The sequence below is a fragment of the Manis pentadactyla genome, chromosome 10 (assembly GCF_030020395.1).
Source record: "Manis pentadactyla isolate mManPen7 chromosome 10, mManPen7.hap1, whole genome shotgun sequence".
Classification (NCBI taxonomy): domain Eukaryota; kingdom Metazoa; phylum Chordata; class Mammalia; order Pholidota; family Manidae; genus Manis; species Manis pentadactyla.
This window is the reverse complement of record NC_080028.1, coordinates 7,060,955-7,083,697: the sequence shown is the minus strand read 5'-3', so window position 1 is coordinate 7,083,697 and position 22,743 is coordinate 7,060,955. Positions and strand designations below refer to the sequence as shown.

At 42.3% G+C, this 22,743-nt stretch overlaps 1 protein-coding gene across 1 annotated transcript; it reads left to right on the top strand.

Moving 5' to 3' along the window:
- Positions 1-121: 121 nt before the first annotated feature.
- On the top strand, positions 122-20,342 carry XRCC6 (X-ray repair cross complementing 6). The gene is made up of 13 exons (XM_036931392.2): positions 122-162; positions 773-872; positions 2,643-2,755; positions 5,672-5,810; positions 6,059-6,313; positions 6,715-6,898; positions 9,785-9,971; positions 12,296-12,464; positions 13,196-13,357; positions 14,959-15,088; positions 15,536-15,636; positions 18,946-19,059; positions 19,927-20,342. The coding sequence occupies exons 2-13, from the start codon at positions 788-790 to the stop codon at positions 20,118-20,120; spliced, it is 1,833 nt and encodes a 610-aa protein (XP_036787287.2). The 5' UTR covers positions 122-162; positions 773-787; the 3' UTR covers positions 20,121-20,342.
- Positions 20,343-22,743: the final 2,401 nt, after the last annotated feature.

Below are 22,743 nucleotides of genomic sequence, written 5' to 3'. Positions count from 1 at the left end.
TTGGCAAGTGTGTTGAAAGCGGGCGGCCGGGGCAGGTGTGTCAGCTGAACGCGACAGTGCGCATAATGCGTGATGACGTTGGGCGTTGATTGGGCGAGAGAACCGGAGCCCGCGCATGCGCGACGCCCGGCCTCGAAGACGTTGCTCTCTTCGTTGAGGCAGGTAGGCGGGTTGGAACTGCTCGCTGTGCTGCGGGACTGTTGCGCGCCGGCCAGGGCTCACCTCCACGTGTTTCGCCCACTCAGTCTTGCGCGTCCCCCTAGCCCCGCCGAGGGTAGTGTCAGCCAGAAGTGTGCGGACCCGAGCGATGAAGACAGCCTCCGGTTCCGGGTCTCTTTTTCGGCGGAGGCGGCAGCCGGCCTTGGGCATGGCTGGTCAGGAGCCATGGGAAGTTTTGAGGGGAAAATGAGAACAAGTGGGTCCGCGAGAATGACGGAGTGCCCTGGAGTGGGAATTTCTTAATCCAGATGGTGCTGGAGGTGGGAAGGGACCTCCAGGTCTGGACGCCCCAGCACTCGGACCTCCAGAGCGGCCACCCCCAGCCCTGGAGCGGCCTTGAGAGATAGCTAAGGTGAGGCTGCGGCTGGAATGATGCCCATGCCTATTTCCTTGTGCTTCTCAGTTAGCGAGAACTCGGCGAGGCAGCAGCATCCGGCAGCCACACTCCTCCCGAGTCACCCCAAGCCCTTAGGACAGTTCTCAAAAGAACCTAGGACTCGATTTTTTTAGGATTAAATTTGTTCGTTGCTGACTTCAACTTTCTTTCACCTAGTGATCAGTAATCAACATGTCAGGGTGGGACTCTTACTACAAAAACGAGGGCCATGAAGAAGAAGAAGAAGAAGAAGAAGAAGAGGGCCTTGAAGCAGGTGGTAAGTGACTTTAACACGTACTGCTCAGTGTGTAGATTTTCCTTGGCATCTCTGCTGGGTAACCTTTGTGGTCCAATGGCCCACGCACGGTTCTCCCCCTAGGGAATTTAAATTACACTGCAGAGTTACACTAGGTGTTCAGGTCCTTCTTTAGTCTATGGGACATTCCTAGCCTTAAACTTTTACTGGGCACTGACATCTACTGGACTCCAATAGATGACCTTGAATATTGGTATCCTTTGTCACCTAGGTGGTTCAGGTAAGCCCCTTCCTCATCCAGGAAGGTAGTTTTACTTACTCTAGGACTTCAGTGTAAAAATGCCTTTACCTTACAATAACCAGCAACCAAAGAGTAAACATTAACAACCTAGTAACAAGAATCATTCACTCAAAGTATCCTCCAGGTTTGGGAGTATATGTACAGGCAACACAGTCATTTATAGGACAAAGAAAGAGAAAAGTGGTATGTGTAATCTACATCCTGGTTAATTTAAGTCCTGGGATAAAAGTGAGAAGCATAGGAAATTTAAAAAATTAATAAAGAGAAAATTTATTAAAAAAAGAAAATCTATTATAATCCACATAACCTACCCCCCTAACAGAGCTGCTACCAGCATTTTGGCATTTTGCATATTTCCTTCATATATCTTTCATTCTGATATTTCCGGGCTACTTATGTCTGTTATTTTTATGTATTTGGTTTTTTAAAAAGTTGGAATCCCAGTGCATATAGTGCATTTTTTTTCATTTTAATTTACACCAGTCTTTTTGCAAAACTAATTTTAAACATATATATGTAATTTTCTGTTCGTTTTTTCCTTACTGTATTATAGATATATCTTTCCATGTAACTACTTAGTCTTTGTAACTCAAATGTACTGTAACTTATTCCATCTACTTGTTATTGGACATTTTAGGTATTTTCAGTTTCTCATTTTAATAACATTGTGGAAAATTTATAAGGGTTTTTACCATATCTTATTTTCTTAAGATAACAAATTAATTGCTAAGAGGTAGAATTTACTGGGTCAAGGTAGAATTTTTGTTTAAGTCTCTTGACACATTCCCGTATTATTGTACAAAAATGGGTAATTAAATTTATTGCATTAAGAAGCAGCCATGTCAAAAAGGGAGACAACCAGACATAATAAGCCTTTTTATGAAAACCTCAACACCACCTATGATGTAATCATGATGGAAAAAGAAAAAAGAAAACCCGAATCTGATGAAGTGTCTGTAGGTCTTCAGTAGGAAAGACAGAGGACTATGTTAATCTACACTAAAGGAATTTTGTGGTGGTATGTGTAGGTTACACACATAATCAAGAAGCTGGAAAACTACATGCCACAACATCCTGATTCTTCAACAAGTAAAGAAGAGACAAAAAAAAGATGGAATGGGTATCTGTAGATTAAGAGGTTTCAAAAACATTTTTTTTTAAAAGGCTAGCTAATGTTTACAAATGTTCAATTGTATGATTGAACTATATAGAAAAATAAGGAAGTGATTACTAAAAGTCAGGATAGTAGTTAACTCTTGGGGAGGAGGGTGGGCATTGTATTTGGGAGAGAACATGGGGAGGGCCTCTGGGGTGACCGGCAAGATTCAATTTCTGATGTGGGTTGTGGTTTTAAAGGTGTTCATCTTATAATAATTCATCAGGTTATACTTTGTTTAATGGGCGTTTCTGCTATTTGTTTTATATGAACAATAAGCATGATAACTATGAATACAAGGGCAAACATTTCCTTCCATTTTTTTTCCCTGTAGGAGAATATGGATATTCAGGAAGAGATAGTTTGATTTTTTTGGTTGATGCTTCTAGGGCCATGTTTGAATCTCAGGGTGCAGATGAATTAACTCCTTTTAACATGAGCATCCAGGTAAGACTACCTTTTTATTTCATTAAAAACAACAACAACAAAAAGTATTAATACTACTCTAAAAAAATATGGACTCTCTGAAAAGTCTGTGAATGACTAATGGTGGTTAGCCTTCCAGGATGGTTACTGATACTGGCAACTGACAAAGAGTAGCACCGTTGGAGAACAGGTTCATTTTATTCTGGTTTGAACTTCGGACCCTAGGAATACATTGTGTCCACCTCCTGCATTTGCCCCAATATTAGAAATGGGCTGCTCCTTCTGTAGAGATGAGTGTAAAGGAAGAAAGGAAGTTCTGGAAATTATGATGTGGAAATGAGTTATCTTATCAGTGATATTTAGAAGTTTAATATTATCTGTGGTTGAAAAAGATTAATATGACAAGAAGACAACCTAATTTAAAGAATGGGCACAGGACTTGAATGTATATTTCTCTAAAGATATATATATGGCCAACAAGCACATGAAAAGATCCCTGACATCTGTAGTGTTTGGAGAAATGCAAATCAAAATCCCAATGAGGTATCACACCCACTAGGATGGCTATACTTTTTTTCAAAAAGAACATTAGAATTGTTCTCGAGGATGTGGAGATACTTGAACCCTCATATATTGCTGGTAGGAATGTGAAATAGATCAGATGCTGTGCAAAACAGACTGGTTGTTTCTCAGATTTAAACAGAATTACTGTTAACCCAGTAAGTCCTGTCCCAGGTGTATTCCTGGTAGAATAAAAAATAAGTACTTAAATCCTGATTCTGCTGCTTACAAACTGTATGGCACTAGAGTTGCTGAACATCTTGTGATCTGTTTTCTCCTCTGTAAAATGGAGAGAATAATAGTACCTACCTCACCAAGTTGGTGTGAAGATTATATTTTTGTTTTATGAATTGTATAATTCACAAAACATAAAATTAATCCTTTTAGATGTATGAAGATAGTCATTAACAGTGTTGTGCAACCAATACCACTTCTGTCTCATTCCAGAACATTTTGACTGGATAAACAAAACTCATATATACTGTTTTTATACATAATACTATCCAGCCAAAAAAAGGAATGAAGTACTGATACATACTGTAAGGTGAAGGAACCTTAAAACTGTATATTAGAAACTAGACAGAAGATCACATATGGTTCTATTTATCTGAAATATAAAATAGACAATCCAAGAGAATGCAGGTTTGGTGGTTACCAGGGGTCAGGGGGAGGAAGGAATGGGGAACAACTGCTTAATGGGTATGGAGTTTGCTTTTGAGGTGAAGTGTTTTGGAACTAGATAGAGGAGATGATTACAAAGCACTGTGAATTTGTTAAATACACTGAATTGTTTGCTTTAAAAAGGTTAATTTTGTTATGCGAATTTCACCTCAGTTGAAAAGATTACTATTACTTCTTAGAGAAGAATTTCTAAAGACTTACTATGTATCTCATCTCTCATATTTTTAGAGCTTGGAACCAAACAGAAGTGTCTCATGTTCTGATTTGCACACAAACAGTTCTTGCAGTTGGCAAATCAGAATATCTTGCATCTAGAAAAAAGAATTAATAAAAACAATCTGTAACTTTAAAGCTGTGGTTTTCAAACTTTAACCTACATCAGAATCACCTGGAAGGCTTATTAACACAGATTGCAGGACCTTATTCCAGAATCAGAATTTCTGATTCTGTAGGTCTAGAGCTGGGACCAAGAAATTGAATTTCTGTCAGGTTCCCAGGTGACGCTGATATTGCTGGTTTGTAGATCACTCTTTACCTCTTTTAGATCATGGACCTCTTTGAGGAGGTGATGAAAGCTATGTACCCTCTTCTCAGAAAGATACACTCCCAATTCTATATGTAATTTCAAAGGGTTCATGGAATCAATCCTTGATGCCTAAAGAACACAGAAGAAAATGTAGTACTATGTAGTGAGCAGGTGAGACATCCATGGGTGAGCAAAATGTACTTGATAAGAAGCAATGAAAAGCATTTTCTAAAATTCTATTTGAGATTTTTATTTTTGTTTTTAATCCTTAGAGCCTAAAAGAAGCCCTCACCAAATTTTAAGTTTGTAGATTGCTCAAATAATAGATGAAAATATTTATAGAAATGACAACTTGCCATGAAGATTATTGTCATTGACCAGACATGCTAAAAGTTCTGCATTTAAGGAGAGAATTGCTGTGGAGGAAGGCCAGTTAGAGTCTCAAGTAGGATGTGTAGGGGGTGTCGCCACGGTTGGTTTATTCCTCTGCTTTGCAGATTTGGAAACTTAATTTTGTCATTGTCCCCAGAATTAAAAAGACCACCAGGACTGACCAACTCTTATGAGATACTAATTTACCATATGCTGCCATTAGTTTAAATGGGTAGATAGAACTTTTCTGGGATATTAATATCTTTAATGGTGCAATTAAGCAAATTTTATTTCAGATGATGCTGTTAGTAGTTATAGGCTTACTTTCAGGTCACATATACTTATTGTTAGCTTAAATATTATATATGTAATTATATATGTAAATTCTGCTTCTTGGTATCCGGATGCTTGAGGAAAGATCAAGTAGTCTTTCCCAACTCAGCCAATTAAGTAAGTGATATCAGTGCAACTCAGCCTAGGTTTTCTGATTCTAATACAGGCTTTTTACCCCAGAAGTAGAATTTCCTCCCCGAATATATATGTTTTTAATTCTCTGATTCTTATGGTAGGGACAGCTCATAGTTCTGTTATATACTTAACACGCTCTACTTTTTATTATAGCATAATATATATGCCCCTCATTCTCACTGAGTTCCCTGAAGGTAGGGGTCATGTCTTATTGTAATGCCATGTACAAATTCAGCAAGTACATATTGAGCACCTACTCCATGCCAGGCACAGAGTTTAAGTTTCATGGCAAATAGTTAAATACTGAATTTTTATTTTATTTTTTTCAGTGTATCCAGAGTGTGTACACCAATAAGATCATAAGCAGTGATCGAGATCTCCTGGCAGTGGTGTTCTATGGGACCAGGAAGGACAAAAATTCAGTGAATTTCAAAAATATTTACGTCTTACAGGAGTTGGATACTCCAGGTCAGTAGTAGCCTAAGGTCACCCTTTTTGTTACACGAGAAGGTCACTATCCTGAACAGAAGGAAGCAGATGACATGTTGACTAAGAGTATGCTTTCCTGCACAAGGGGCTTCTTACTGAGATGACTTCTGCTGTATGAGCTCAGCAGCTTTGGGGTGGAGAACAGGGGCCCTTCTGTTAACCTCTCAAAGGCAGCCACTGACACTGTTTTGATTTTCGTGCCTGTTTGATTCCCTGTCTCTGATCAGGTGCTCAACGAGTGGTGGCGCTTGATGAGTTTAAGGGGCAGCAGGGACAGACACGTTTCCAAGACCGTATTGGCTACGGATGTGACTACTCACTAAGCGAAGTGCTGTGGGTCTGTGCCAACCTCTTCAGTGATGTCCAGGTCAAGATGAGCCATAAGAGGATCATGCTGTTCACCAATGAAGATGACCCCCACGGCAGTGACAGTGCCAAAGCCAGCCGAGCCAGGACCAAAGCCGGGGATCTCCGGGACACTGGTCAGCACTTCCTTGTTCTTCTGAATTGGCACTTACTTTTATTGCTTCTTTATAGGTGACAGCAAACATTTGCTTTTCACCATTGAAAGTAAAATGAAAGAGTAAAGTGAAGCCGGTGGTGATGGCTGTGTCACCTTTCCACTGAGAATGGCCAGGCCATGGGCTGCCTAAAGGACTCCCCCAGAATGAGCTTTTCTTGACGTAAATGCTGCCATGAATGGTGGTCTGAAGTCATTATAGCAGCTGATTCCGTTAGCCACTTTCCCTAAGTCCTGAAAATGTTAATAATCAATTGGGTTCTCTGGGGCCTTTTACAAGCTTATTTGACCTGAAGTAAAAAAAAAATTCTTCCTTGCTGAAAATGGTTTGTTTCCTCTCACGTTTGTCTAACCTTTCCCCAGGTATCTTCCTGGACTTGATGCACCTGCGGAAACCCGGGGGCTTTGATATATCCTTATTCTACAGAGATGTCATCAGCGTAGCAGAGGATGAGGACCTTGGTGTTCACTTCGAGGAATCGAGCAAGCTGGAAGACCTGCTGCGGAAGGTTCTGGCCAAGGAGACCAGGAAGCGGGCCCTGTGCAGGTGTGCACCAAGCCCAGACCAACACCATGAGTCCCCTCCTAACCATAGGCATTGCATCGCCTCAACCTCTCTGGCTGCCTAACTTTGGGCCGTGCTCCATTCTGTTCCTCTAACACACTTGCTTTATTTCAGGATAGCACAAGCTGTTTGCTTCTCTGTCTCTAGAATGACCTGGTAGGCCATTTCTCCAAAATAATACAGCTCTCCACTGCCTTGGGGTGAACCGCTGTGGCCTACCAGATTGGTTGCACTAACAGCGCATTGTCTGCATTCTTCTCATCTGTAAGTTGGGGGTGGCTGCAGTACCTGGTCTAGAGCACAACTCAATTAATGTCAGCTATTATCAATCCTGTTAAAATTGTGTCACTCAGATTTCTTGAAAACTTGAGACTGTAGGAGCTAGATCATTAGATTATCTTCTATCTAGAGAGCTTTGCATTAGAATCCTCAGGGCTCCTCAGTGTTTCTCTCTAAGGAACATTGGCTTTCATTTTAGACTAGTTTCCTCAGTATAGGGGAATATGACCATTGGTAGTTTTTGAGCAATTTTCAAGAGATTACTGACCATTTTCCTAGAAAACCCACGAAATTGTTTTAAGTACACTAAGAACCAACTCACTGCTCCAGCTGTGGTTTCGTCATTGCTCTCCTTTCCTCCCTAGGAACTATTTCTCTTCAGACAAGCACCCTGTCCCTCTCTCCCCTTCCTGAAATAACGAGATATTGTTAATACTGTCATGTGGACATCTTCCACACAGTTGGGTGGGGATGGCAGGGAGGATAAAAGAGCAGTTCAGTGTATGTCCTAGAATCGGATTGGCTTGGATTCTGGTCCTGGCCTCTCTGCTGTGTGACCCAGGGCAAGTCATGTAACTTCTCTGGGCCTCAGTAAAATGTGAGCAAAAATGGCACTGCCTCATAAGGATGGCTGTGATTAAATGGGGTAACCTAGACATAGTGCTTGGTACATAAAATTATTTATAAATGTTAGCTGTTCTGTTTTGTGGAAGAGTTGTTACAGGATACTTGGGACAAGTAATAATATACTTGAGCTGTTTGAGAACTAATAATGCTTAGGCCTAGGACCTAGAAAGTTATTAAACTTGTTCTTACTATAATCAAGTAATAGAATTATTTTATTTCATGGTTATTGTGTGCCAGGCACTGTCCTAAGTTCTTTGTTAACATATTAACTCTTTTAATCTTTGACTACCCTTTGAGGTAGGTTGAAACCTAACCTTTAGTAACATTTATTAACCTCAAAACATTTCAGATGAAGTTAAACATATTCAGCAACTTGCTTTACACTGTGGGCTTCCACATTTTCCTTGCTAAGGCATGACATTAACTATATGAAGTTACACTGTGACTTCATCTTAATTTAGGATGACATTAAGGTCAAAGGCGCTTTATAAGTATGAAAATTAAGACAGATTTGGAGGAGTAAAGGATTTGCTATTTTGTGTTAGAAATAGAAATAAAGTCACTTGAAGTCTGAGGCTAGAGTGGACCACATGGAAAAGTGCTCTTTTGCAGGATAATAAAATTTAGAGGACACAACAGTTTTTTTTTTAATTACTTTTGAAGATAGGGCAGGTTTTTAATTGGTTACATTTTTTGTCAGCTCTCCTTTGGCAGCCTTTAGACAACTGAGCTTAGCACCCAATAAGCCAGAGTAATTTAAGGTTGGAAGCCAGCAAGTGGTTGGTGTTAGTAATGCTCATCTGTTACTCACACTCATCTGTGGGCCACATCACGCACTGCAGTTGATCTGAAGGTATATTAGGTGCTTGTTCCAGGTACCAAAATTTCTAGTTAAGGCTCTGCCCTAAACCATGTTCTTCCAACTATTGTAAACCAATACAACTTGATGTAACTCACTTAGACATGTTCTCTTCTTTAAAGTAGATACTTCTAAATATTCCACAGTAGCGGAGATTAAGTTATTAACTTGAGACTTCTTTTCTGATAAAAGTATTTAAAGTTATAAACTTCCCTCTGAGCACTCTTTTAGCTGTGTCCTATAACTTTTGAAATGCAATGTTTTCACTTTCAGTGAGTTTAAATAATGTTAAGTTTCCCTTGTGATTTCTTCTTTATCTCTTGTATTATTTAGACATATATTGTTTAATTTCCAAATATTTGAGGTTTTCCTAGATTTCTTTCTGTTGTGGATCTCTGACTGACTTATATTTTGGTTAAAGAACATACTTTGTGTGATTTCAGTCTTCTTAGATGTATTTAGACTTGTTTTGCGGCCTGGCATGTGGTCTATCCTAGTGAATGTTCCACATGTACTTGAAAAGAATGTAAGATGGGTTATTTTTATGTTCTGCTGTTGTTCACAATACATACTGTAAATATTTTTGCACACTGTCATTGTAGAACATGTTTTCTAGAGGTCTTATTGCTGCATAAGAATTCTGTATAAATACTCTGGAGCATATATTGTAATGGAAAAGTATGAGCTTTGATTAACATTCTTCCAAAGCTGCGGTGAGGGAAGGTTTCATTGAGAAATAGTTTCATTGTTGAAAGAACGGAGAAGGGATACTAGACTATCAGAAACAACAGATAATCAATAAGTACTTACAGAGTAATAATTATGACGATGACATGAGAGAATAGTTATAAGGTGATTGGCTTAGTGCTGGGCTCAATAAAAGTGATTTTTATTACAGTATCTTCTTTATAATTTTAAGCATTTATTATATTCTGAAACTGATTTTTGTGGTATAGACCCCAAGATGGTATAGCAAATGCCATTCTATTGTATTATTAAAATGCATTGTATTTATATTCTAAGAGCTTGAGTGCCATGAAGGAATTTTAGATGGAAAATAGAGTCTTTTGGTTTGTTCTTTAAAAAATTTTTCTCTCTTCCAGGTTGAAGCTTAAGTTCAATAAAGATATAGCACTCACTGTTGGCATTTATAATATGGTCCAGAAGGCAGTCAAACCTTCTCCATTGAGGCTTTATCGGGAAACAAATGAGCCAGTGAAAACCAAGACCCGGAGATTTAATGCAAATACAGGCAGTTTGCTTCTGCCTAGTGACACCAAGAGGTCTCAGGTAAGTCTGCTCTGCTGCTGAAATTTGTCCCATTGGAGTTAACAGGGTGGGAGACATGATCAGCCTAACCAGTCAAATAACTTTCATGTGTGCCTCTTTCTAGCCAAGCTGTTAAAACACAAAGTCATTACCCTTTGTAACTGTGGTATCTAGGTTAGTGATACCTTGAGAGCTAGAAAACTAGAGCCAGGGTTTGAAATAGATGTCAGTGAAAACTGCAGCCCTGGATCACCCCTGCCGGTGCAGCTCTGGGCCTGGCAGTCTAATTCCTTGCTCAAATACAATAGCAGAAAATGCTTTATATACTTAGCTAGGGAGAGGGAAAGTGTGTTAGGTGTGAAATATACTCTTTTTTTTTTTTTTTTTTAGCAAGAAAAGACTTCTTTTTTCTAAACCAAATTTTTCCTGTTCTTTGAAGTGATGCATGTTTGCCTTTCTTAAAGGCAGATGAAGAGTGCAGAACATTATCTTTCTTCATCCTCTCACTTTTGTTCACTGTGTAAGGATCCGATATCTAAAATTGAAGTCAAATGTCATCCTTTTTAATTGTGCGAAATGTGGGGAGAATCTGAGATATTGCATGAATTTTTGAACTTCAAGGATCAACTAAGTGATTGAAATATTTTGATTCAACTCATGAGATGTTTTTTTGAGCACAAACTTCAAGCAGTGTTTTGCCTTCCTTTCTGAAGACAACTAATTTCCTCTTCCATTCTGGAAGGAACTTGTTGTCCATGCTGGTTTATTCATAGGCAGGATGGTCACTAAGTTTCTTCCTTGATCTAGTGTGCCTACCAAAAAAAACCTTGAGGGCTCTGTTTTTCAAAAAATTTAAATTTGACTCTGGTACCAGTCACATGTCTAGGATCAAGACACAAACTTTGAAAATTGGGAGTAATTCTTTTGTGTGTGTGCATGCGTGTGTGTGCTCACACACCTCCCACACTGAGACCAGCACTGTACTGGCATGGGTCCTCTCAATAAACAGGTATAGTTGGAACATCCTCTGTGTCAGGGATGATGCTGAGAGTTCAGTCCATTTTATTTATTTTATTTTTAATTTTTTTTTTGGTGTCATTAATATACAATTACATGAGCAACATTGTGGTTACTAGATTCCCCCCATTATCAAGTCTCCACCACATACCCCATTACAGTCACTGTCCATCAGCGTAAAAAGATGCTATAGAATAACTACTTGTCTGTGCTATACTGCCTTCCCCATGCCCTGCCCCTGCTACATTATGTGTGCTAATCGTAATACCCCCCCTTACTCCCCTTCTCCCTCCCTTCTCCCCACCCAGTCCCTTTCCCTTTGGGAACTGTTAGGCCATTCTTGGGTTCTGTGAGTCTGCTGCTGTTCTGTTCCTTCAGTTTTTGCTTTCTTCTTATGCTCCACAGATAGGTGAAATCATTTGGTACTTGTCTTTCTCCACCTGGCTTATTTCACTGAACATAATACCCTCTAGCTCCATTCATGTTGTTGCAAATGGTAGGATTTCTTTTCTTCTTATGGCTGAATAATACTCCATTGTGTGTGTGTGATTACACACATCTTCTTTATCCATTCATCTACTGATGGACACTTAGGTTGCTTCCATTTCTTGGCTATTGTAAATAGTGCTGCAATAAACATAGGGGTGCATATGTCTTTTTGAGACTGGGAAACTGCATTCTTAGGGTAAATTCCTAGGAATGGAATTCCTGGGTCAAATGGTATTTCTATTTTGAGTTTTTTGAGGAACCTCCATACTGCTTTCCACAACCGTTGAACTAGTTTACATTCCCACCAGCAGTGTAGGAGGGTTCCCCTTTCTCCGCATCCTCGCCAGCATTTGTTGTACCTATTTTCTATGTTGGCCATCCTAATTGGCGTGAGGTGATATCTCATTGTGGTTTTAGTTTGCATCTCCCTGATAATTAGCAATGTGGAGCATCTTTTCATGTGCCTGTTGGCCATCTGAAGAGTTCAGTGCATTTTAAACGAGGGAAGGAATAAATGCTTGAAGAGTATAGCTTTTAACAGCACTGAGGGGCAAGTTTAAAGTCCAGTTCAGTTGTATTGAGCTTTAGTTCATTCATCCATAAAACAGGTCCTAACATCTACTGCCTAGGAGTGTTACAGAAGATCAGTTGGATGGCAAAAGGAAGGTGCCTGGCAGGTACTCAGTGTTAATTCCCTGTGGTAGGTGTAAGATGCCCCTGTTGAGCCATCTTCCCACTCCTTAGAAAACAGCTGATTTTAACTTGGTAGTGTCATGTGGCAACTTTTTTCCATCCCCATGAGTCCCCTTAAGTGGCCCTCATTTGTTCCCCTCCTTTAGACCTTTGGGAAGCGTCAGATTGTACTGGAGAAAGAGGAAACGGAAGAGCTCAAACGGTTTGATGAACCAGGTTTGATCCTCATTGGTTTCAAGCCCTTGGTGATGCTGAAGAAGCACCATTACCTGCGGCCCTCCCTGTTCGTGTACCCCGAGGAGTCCCTGGTGAATGGTAAGTGGCATGGACCAGGGGTAAATGGGTAAGTCATGCAGAAGGCCATTTTCTGAGCAGCATTTCCCAAATGGGTGCTGCTTGGAAGCTATCTAGGATGTGCCAGTGGGGTATATTGAAAGTGTTTCATGTGCAAAAAAATTTTGGAAATGTGGGACTAAATGGAAGTTAAAGAGGTTTCTTTAGGACCTGTAATACACTGGTGTGCATTGTGAATATCCAGGAGGGGAAATGAGGTTAGCATTTTAAAATCTTATTTCCTATGGAATTCTTTCTTTGAGGCATCAGATAGTTGGAAAAAACAAAAATAAGACCAGCTTCTTCCCTTGTGTTGGCAATTAAGGGTGATATGAACTCAGATGTTTTGTTTACTTTTGCTGTCCAGACCTGTATTCCTCTGTGCTGTAGCTAATGAATGCCCTGGGTCTGACCTCATTGGTTCTCATTAGCAACCGGGCCTTATGTCATTAGCCTAATACAGTAAAAGTGAACTGACGGTAGGAAGTCACACTGCTAAATGGAGCATTCGAGGCATCCAACCTCATTCCTTTCCTTTCTAAGTCTCTGCTGCCCCCACTTTCCCCTCAGCTCTGGGTCCATCACCCCTTAACTACTGAAGTATCATAAGCCCTTTTAAGAAAATGGGAGGAATTGTAGGCTTATAATGGGCTAAGAGGGAAGGAAGGAGGGGCACCGTTAGGATGTAGACCCCTGGGATGTTTATTTTTCAGGGAGCACAACCCTGTTCAATGCGCTGCTCACCAAGTGTCTGGAGAAGGATGTTGTGGCAGTGTGCAGATACACCCCTCGCCAGAACATCCCCCCTTATTTTGTGGCCTTGATACCACAGGAAGAGAAGCTGGATGACCAGAAAGTTCAAGTGACTCCTCCAGGTATGTGGAAGAGAGATTTTCTGTGCTTCTGAACCTTGCTCAGCCTTTAGAATCACTCATGGGATTCCAACTCAGACCTGCTGAATCAGAGTCTCCTGGGAAATGTGTATTTTTAAGGTTTCACATGTGAATCTGATGTACAGTCAGGTTGTGCAGTGCACAGCATGCACAGCCGTACAAGGCAGCTCTGCAGTCAGGGTTAAGAATTGACTGCGTAGGGACTGTTTGCAGGTTATTGACACAAGTTCATGTGTCACATGTGAATCTGATGTACAGTCAGGTTGTGCAGTGCACAGCATGCACAACTGTACAAGGCAGCTCTGCAGTCAGGGTTGAGAATTGACTGCGTAGGGACTGTTTGCAGGTTATTGACACAAGTTCATGTTGTCTCTTTGCTGACACCTTTCTTCACTAAAAGCCATTTTTGCCATCCCGTTAAGTTGAATGTTGGTTCACTGCACGTATACACCAAGGCAGTGAGATATAGTGGAAGAACTATGGGTTTTGAAGTCAGACTTGACTTTACCTTATACTTATGTGTCTGAAAGTTTACTTTCGTTTCAGGCCCATCTCTTCCACTTGTTAGCTGGCCAGTTGGGAAATTAATTTAAACTTCTGTTTATATTCCTTATCGGCAAAGATGAGAATTCTAGAACACCTTTCTCTCAAGGTTGTTTCACCTTTGAAATAAGTTAATAAATGTGTAAATGCCTCGTACAAAGCAGCCAACAGGTGGTACTCTTGCCTCATCTTTAGCCATACCAATAAGAATTAATTTTAGAAAGTAAGTCTTTGAACATATTTCTAACCCCAGTTATCGGAATGCTCGGGAATAGCGTTGTATGTCAGTTTTGTCAATAGCTGAGAGCTGTTGTCTCTCAGCTGCAAATTCTTGGTGGTATGCTCTGCTCCCGAGGCTGAGACTCCCCAAACCCAGTTTGTCCTTTGGCATCTGGCTCTCAGTGAGGCTCTGTCAGTAGAGGGTGCTGGAAGGAGACTAGGGCAGAGGAGGCTAAGGGGCTTGCTCCTTCCTCTTGCCCAGGGCTGTGAGCATTGCCAGCAAGGCCCTTTATCTGGCAGTAGCAGTTGGTTACAGTCTAGATTTTTTAGTCTTTCTAGAACTAGGCAGTAACTGGAACAAGGTCAGTCTGATAACCCTTACCGCCGCCCTTTCAGCTTGTGGTGAAGGGCAAGGGACCCAAGGGTTGAGGTTCAAGCTCAGAGGAGGGCTCAGAACTGGGGCTTAGCCATCCAGGGAGGGGGCACTGTCCAGTTGCCTCTGGGTGTATCAGAAAGGCTGGAGGCTGGTACCAGCTGCTGCTGCCAGGCGAGGAGCCCTGGCGGGGGCAGCATGACAAAAGGAGGAAGTGTGTGGAGGAGCCATTCCTGCCTTCTTCGTGTCTCCTCGGGAGACTCCAGAGGGAGTCTGTTAGGCCAGTGCTAACGGGAATCAGCTGGTAAGGGAGAAATGGGCTTGTAGGGTCTCATCCCCAGCATCCCAGGACCTAGAAGTGTGAATTTGGATCTGAGAGACAAATGACAACTCTGTAACCGAAACCGTTGTTAAGTCAAACCTCAGAAAACTTACCTCCCTTCCTCAGGCTTCCAGCTGGTGTTCCTGCCCTATGCTGATGACAAACGGAAGGTGCCCTTTACTGAAAAAGTCACGGCAAACCCAGAGCAGATAGACAAGATGAAGGCTATTGTTCAGAAGCTCCGCTTCAAATACAGGTGAGTAGTGGGTTAATCTCAGGCTTTCTTCTGGAACTGCCTCGAGTTGAAAGTTGTCTTTTACTCCCAGGCTGCCGCTGAGCGTGGGAAGAAGGTTCATGATCTCCCCGTCTCGCGCTCTGTCTCCTCAGTCTTTTGTCTGTACTCACGTGGGCCCTGCTCCTCCATTTCTGTCTCTGCCCGCAGCTTCCAGGGACAGTCAGTCAGGCAGGGATTGTTTGCTTTTAAATTAGCTTTTGGATCTCTGGCATCAGACAATAAATTGAAAATATTGGAAAGAGAAAAGTTGATTCAAGAGATAAGATTTTCAGCTTTTATTTGGGATGTTTTCTCAGATGACCTTGGACCTGTGCTCTCTGGGTTGGGTTTATTTAATTGTATTATCTTGGTTTTTTAATGTTTAATTTTTTATTTTTTAATTTACATGTGTTGTTACTGTTTTAACAGAAGTGACAGCTTTGAGAATCCAGTGCTGCAGCAGCACTTTAGGAACCTGGAGGCCTTGGCTTTGGATAAGATGGAGCCTGAACAAGCAGTAGACCTGACAAGTAAGATGGCTGGGACTGAGCTGAGTCCTTTCCATGGAGGCTTTCTTAGCGATTTCACACTGGGCCATAACATTGATGCGTTTCCTAGCACCTCTGAAGACTTAGCCTCATTGTCCAGACCATCTCTGTTTGAGAGATTTTCTAGACCAGCTTAAACTGCCAGGGAACAGATCTGGCTGGTTCTGCAGTGAGAGGGGAGAGAGCATCAGAACTAGGCCACCTTGTGACTACACGTTGGTAAGTGTTTAAGAAAGTCATCTATAACATTTATTGAGTGCTTACTGCATGTGAGGTACTGTTGTCTCATTTAATCCTTATAACTATGAGGTAGGTGCTGTTATTGTCCTTATTTTACAGAGCAGGAGTAATTTGCCCAAATCACTTAAGTAGTGAGTGGTGGATCTAAGTTCAGAATCCAGGGAGTCTGACCCAGAACCCTTGCTCTGAACCACTGTGCTTGTTTCCTGTCAGACTGCACGCTCTTCCCATGAAAATCTACCTCGTTACCCAGCACCAAAGAGATGGGCCTGGCTCCGAGGCCACGGTTCTCCGAGCTCCCTGCTGGTCCCTTTCTTGATTGTGATTCTCTCACGTATTTCGTAAGAGGATGTATGAGGTTTCATGATGTGAGTAAATACCCAGTGGGAAATGGATTGAATGTAATGAAGACTCTTGACAGAGGTTGAACATATGAGAGCAATTAGTTCGGCCTGCTTAGCTTCCAAGTTCTTAATGTATCTCTTTTATATGAGACAGAATAGCCTCAGCATTAGAGTTTGGATCTGGCAGATCTTGAGGTAAGCAGCCCATGGCTTCCTTCATGGCTTTTAGGCAATCAGGAAGTAAATTGCCTTGTCTCTAGCAAGGTGGTAAGGGCACAGGCATGGAAACATCTGGTATAGATTTGAATCCCAGCTCTGCCACTTACTAACTTGAGTGACCTTGGAATAATCTCTCTGAAACTCAGTTTCTTTATTACTAAAATGGAGATAATGATATTGTTTTTATAAGGTGTTAGCAAAAGGTAGGTCCTGACACTCAGAAGTGCTCAGAACACAGTTCTCCTTTATTCTAGAGCATTCTCTCTTACCTCCTCACCACAGCCTCAACCTCTTGCGTTCTGTCTTCCTGCCCTATAATTACTGCAAGTCTTGTTTTCTTTTCCTACCTCTATTTTCAAAACAATTTTGGCTTCTCTGGTATTTCTTATAACATGAATGACCTGGGTTCCTACTGTCAGCACCCCATTCTCTCCCTTTCTGTTGGTTATCTGGTCCATTCCCACAGCTTCAGGTGTCACCTCATGTCCATGACTCCCAAGCCTGTGTCTCCAGTCCTGTCCTTTCTTCTGGGCTCTGGCCTGAGCTGGCAGCTGCCTGGTTGGCGTTGCTGTAGGACTTGGATGTCCTACCGCCCAGACATCCGACTCCTTTGACTCTTCTGCTCTTTTGCATCCCTCACTCACCTCTAATCAGATGTGGTCTGTTTCTGTCTGACACAATGATAGGGTTTTCTTTTAATACTTACTGAAGACTTGAAATTATTTTCTTACTTTGGCATACTGTCTTGGTTTTCCTCTGTGCCCATTTTAACCCTGAGGAAGGTTCCTTTGCTGTTCCTGTTCCCTTTCCTCCTCTGGATATGGGGGCACACTGGCGGTCCTGAGCCCCATCTTTGTCATTTCACTGCTCCCAGGTGGCCTCCTCAGTCTACCCCAGTGATCCTAAGCGTGGTCTCTGGATCAGCTGCACTGGCTTCACCTGGGAACTTGTTAGAAATGCAGAATTTGAGCCCTTCCCCCAAGCTGACTTAAATTTGAAACTCAGGGTGGGGCCCAGCAACCTGTGTTTTAACAAGCTTTCCAGTGATTCTGAGACAGGACACACTACCTGTGGCATGTTGGTTCTCAATTTTGGATCTTACAGAATCATCTGGGGCTTTAAAAATATGGCTATTCAGGCCTCATCCCAGGCCAGTTAGATCAGAATCCCTGGGAGGGGGCCAGCAGTGCTTTTTAAAAGTCCTTAGGTGGTTCCCAGGTTGAGAAGCAGAGCTCTCAGAGACACTCCTGTAGCCTGGAACGTGGGGCATCTGACACCGCAGGAGCCCTTGTTGGCTGTAACATTGCGCTACCTCCTGGGTACACCAGAGGCCAGGAGCTCTCCTCAGTACTTTGCAAACCTGGCCACACAAGGAAATGATGAGGCACCCGTCAGCCTTGCCCTTGGTGTGACTCAGCTCGTGTTAAAAGCTCTACTAGTAATATAGTTGTAAGGTAACAAAAAAGGAAACAAAAATATCTTTCCCGCAAAGCCTCCTTTCCTATTGTATTTGTCCTGGGAAATACTCCTGCCTTCCCAGCTGCATCCCTCCCCTTCCCCACTGCCCCCACACCTCCTATTCCATCAGGAAGTCCTGGTGGTTCTGTCACTTCTGTTTGCGTGCCCATCGCCCCGCCCCCCAGGGCTCCACGCTTCTGCCTTACCCTTTCAGCTCATACTCCGTACAGCTGTCAGAGTGACCTTTTTAAAATGTAGGTCTGACCATGTTGTTCCCCTGCTCTTAGCCCTTCCAAGTTTCTCCACTGCTCCTAGGGGAAGGTCTGCTCCTTGGCAGGCATTCCAGGCTTCTGTGACCCTGCCTTGCTTGCCTTTCCTGCCTCCCTGCTGGTGTTCCTCTCCTCACACCTGACCCCCAAACAGTGTACTCACCACTACAGGCCTTCTGCCTGAGGAAGAACACAGTTTTCCAGACTCTGCTGCAGTCTTTCCTGACCCCTCCTGCGTCCCAGTGTGCACGTACAGTCCCTGCTTTTGTGGCATTGCCCAGGTCTAGGCATTGATGTTTTAGCCGTCTTCTCATCCTGATTAGCCCGTGAGCCCACTCAGGCATGGCCACTCCTTGGGATCCTCAGAACCTAGCCCAGTTCTCATCTCTGCCACTTCCCAGCTGTATGACCTCAGGCAGGTCACTGAACCTCTCTTGCTTTCCTCCTCTGTTAAATGGGGAGACAGATTTACCTACCCCAGAGGTGGTTAGAAGGATTAAATAAAAAATAGATTTTCAGCATTTAGGAGAGTGCCTGGCTGTAGTAAGTGCTCATTAAATGCAGTTGTTAGAAGGAACTTGGTAAATGTTAGACTGTTGAATGTTTTCTTGGTCTATCAGCTGCTTTCTCATGCACCCTTCCCCAGGTTACCCCCATCCCAGCAGCCGATGCTCTCCTCTGTGCCCTGTAGAGTTGGAACTGGACAGGAAGCCAGGGCTTGTAACTCGCAAGGCCACTCTTCCTATGTTTTGATTTTCTAGTGCCCAAGATTGAAGAAATGGATGAAAGACTTGGCTCTCTGGTCGATGAGTTTAAGGAACTTGTCTACCCACCAGATTACGATTCTAAGGGAAAAGCTCCCAGGGAGAAACAAGGTGAGGAGCTGGGTGTGGCTGTTCAGTGGCATATCTTTAAAAGTTGCCTTTATGGTTCTATCAGAGGATAATGTTCCTTCGGAAATATCTATACAAACCTACATATTCATATATACAAACATATTTCAGCACAAATGGGATAATACATTTTCTAGGTTATTTTATCACTCATCTCTATTTGGACATTCATATCCATACTTATGTATCTACTTCATTTTAAAAATGAAGCTACAAGAGTACTTCATTGGCTAGATGTACACAGTGTATCCAACCAGACCTTTATCAATGGCTACGATGCCATGAATGTTACTGTCACTGTGTACTTTTGTGAGATTGACTGGATAAATTCTTGGCAGTGGAATTGCTGGGTCAAGGTGTAGACACTGAAAATTCAGATAAGAATTGCCAGTTTGCCTCTCAAAAAGTGATACAATTTATAACCTGTCCAAGAAGGGATGGGTGCGTTCCCTATACTCTCACTAATCCTAGATTTTATGTACTATTTTTTAAATTTTCACAAAAAATAACAGGGAAAACTCTACATCCTGTTTGACATGCAGTTCTCCAGTTATGAGTGAGATGTAGGTTTATTGGACTTTTTGTGTGTGTGAACTTCGTTATTGGCCTTAGCCATTTTTTCTATCAGACTGTCCTTTGTCTTACCTCCAGCCCCAAAGTACTCTTTGCTGTGACTCATGTTCTTCAGGGAAGCCAGTTGTGAGTTCCTCACCATTTGGTAATAGTTCTGGCTTAGGTTGTAATGCTTTTGGCTATCTTTAGTTCAGTAAAGACAAATCTAGGCATGTGCAGTATAGCTAGGATGCCATGGTACTATTTCCAGTCACTTCCTCATGGTCTTTTCTCCAGGTAGTGAAGATTCTGGAAGCAAAAGGCCCAAGGTAGAATTTTCTGAAGAGGAGCTGAAGGCCCATGTCAACAAGGGCACACTGGGGAAATTCACTGTGCCGATGCTTAAGGAAGCCTGCAGGGTTGTGGGGCTGAAGGGTGGGGTGAAGAAGCAGGAGCTGCTGGACATGCTCACCAAGCACTTCCAGGACTGACTAGGGACTAGCCAGCCAGCCACCCTTCCACACTGTAGCCAGGTTGCCTAGTTTTGTTCTCTTCAAATTAAACAATGTTTCTCCTGAGCTGGGAAGAGTAGGCCTGCAAAAGCCAAGGGTTTTACCTTTATGAGACTTTCTGTTGCTGTGGAGACAGCATAGCCTTCCCACTTTGCTGTATGTACTGTACTGTCTGAATAAAGAGCCTTAACTTTGTTACTATATATTCTCCTTTCCTGTGAAAGAGAAAATTGTGTCTGCTTCCCATTCAGAGATGACTTGCCATTGGCTATTAGCTTAATTTTCTCTCCCAGTAATTTTCTCTCCCACTGGGAACACACATCAGTACAATGGAAACAAAATAAGTATCACTGAAGCTAGGGGAGAATGTGACCATTAAGGACAGGTGAACATACTTCAGAAGTGAGAAGTCCTGGTAAGATGATATTCTCCCAATCCTCTGTCCTCCCACATATTTTCCTCTTCTAGTATCATACGAAGATCTAAAGATGAGATTTGAGAAGCAATAAGAATGTAACATAATTCTGTTACCTTTTGCTTCATAAGTAAATAGCAGGCCCCTCATGTTGTGTTCCACTTAATTGTGACATTCAAGTATACGAAGATAAGTATGTTTTCTGTTGCCCTGAGAATTTGGGTTCTATTGTAAGTGAAATGAGTTACTTCTCTTATTTTTCACAGGAGCCATATAGGAAGTTCAAAAGGAAGAGCAGAGAGTGTTAGAAGGGGAAGAGGAGGGGAGTGTGTTCTGGATTTCCTGGCTGGGAGGAGCCCTGGAGTGAGTTCCACGCTTTTTTATGCATCCCTGAGGGCCCTCAAGTTAGGCTCCCTTTCCTCTGTTCTCCAGTTTACAAAATGGAGCGAATGAAAGGGTCAAACAACAAACTACCAGTAATGTGAAGTTAGACAAATAACCACTCAAGGTCTGTGATAAATAGAAGTCATGTGATCTGTTTCTCTGGAAATTGATGTCTGCCCTCACTGCTGATGAGCTCCCGAGGAAAGAAGAAATATGTCCAGACAATTTGCTGGGCTTTTTGTAAGTTGGCAAGTCAGATAGTTCCTGAAGATAGTTAACTTCCTAGGGACCACACCTCTCAAGCAAGCTAAGCACGTCCTTTAACCTGCACACCAGTCAACACTGCCCCTGCCTGCCTTAAATCACCCCAGGGCTAGGTACCAGGCACCTGGATGCCACCCTTAAAGGCTAAAGCCCACTGGAATTGTTCAAGCTGCCAATCCTAAACTGTTTACTATGCCCCATCTTGCCTTTGCCATGGAAACCCCAAGTAAAGGCTGTGGCCCCAGTGTTCACCTTGCAGTTGCTCCTGCCACCTGACCAAAACCTGGTACTTCCCTGTGTGGCACATGCCCTCTTCTAATGGGAAATTTAAGTAATGCATTTTCAATGACATTGACCTCTACTCCCTTGAGTTCAGTTACTTTATAAATTAAAAACCTGTGAGTAGAAAGGGATATTGCTAGTACAGACTCATTGCTATGGCTGGCAAAGTTGGCAGTAACTGTTCGCTGGAGGCCTCAGGACCTCTCCATAGGCTGCTTAAGTCTTCATAACATGTTTATGATTTCCTTCACAGCTGTGCTTTATTCACTATATGTGCTTTATTCCCACCAGTAGGTTTAAATGTTTTAACGATAAAGTATTAACAAGGGGCCATGTGGTGGAAAAGTATGCAGAAAGTTGCTCAGGCTGAGGGTGGGGGTGGGGGCGGGAATTGATAAGGAACAGGCTGTACCTATTTGGGAAAAGAAAGTTTTAAAATCTGCCAATAAAGACAAATGTAAGGGAAAGCCTAATATGGATATAACTTACTTAGGTGGCTTTGGAGAAAGACTAAATCCTATAGTACTCAGCTAGTGAGGAAGCAGGGTAGGGACTCCCGTGCTAGGGAATAAAATACTTGCACCAACTACCCCAGGTGTGCCTGCTCACTAGACACCCAATCTTGCAAGACCATCATTAAAGCCTCACTCTGCTGTACTCTGTCTTGTGTCCACTTACTGAGTTTGGACCAGTGAGTGTGTTTCTCACAATAGCCACTGATCCAGAGATAAAGGCCAAAGCTGCAGTGTCTTTTATGGAGACTTGGAAGTCACGTATCATTCTGCCATACACTGTGTCATGCTGACCAGCTCTGGGCTGGTTTGGGCAGAGACTACGCAAGGGCATGAGTCCCAGGAGGTGAGGATAATTGGGGGCCATCTTGGAGGCTGGCTGCCACAGGGGATCATGGAAAAGAGAGTTGCTACCTTAAATTTTTCTTCCTACAGAGGATAAGCAAGTATATATACCATCAGCCTTGAACCCCACTGTAAGAAGATATATCTGCTAAAGCCAGAGGCACACAGTCTGACTTTCAAAATGTAATTTAGCTGATACTAAGAGGAATTTAGGGATACTAAGGGCCTAAAACAAGTTCCTCTCCCTGCCTTCCCTATGGCATCAGTTTGGCAGTAAAGATTATAGACATGCCTTGTTTAGTAGTTAACACAACAAATGAATAATCTCTTTAACAAGGCCATTATTATGTCAAAATATCCCTTAAACATAGGTTCTAGCAGGAAAACTTACTCTAAAACA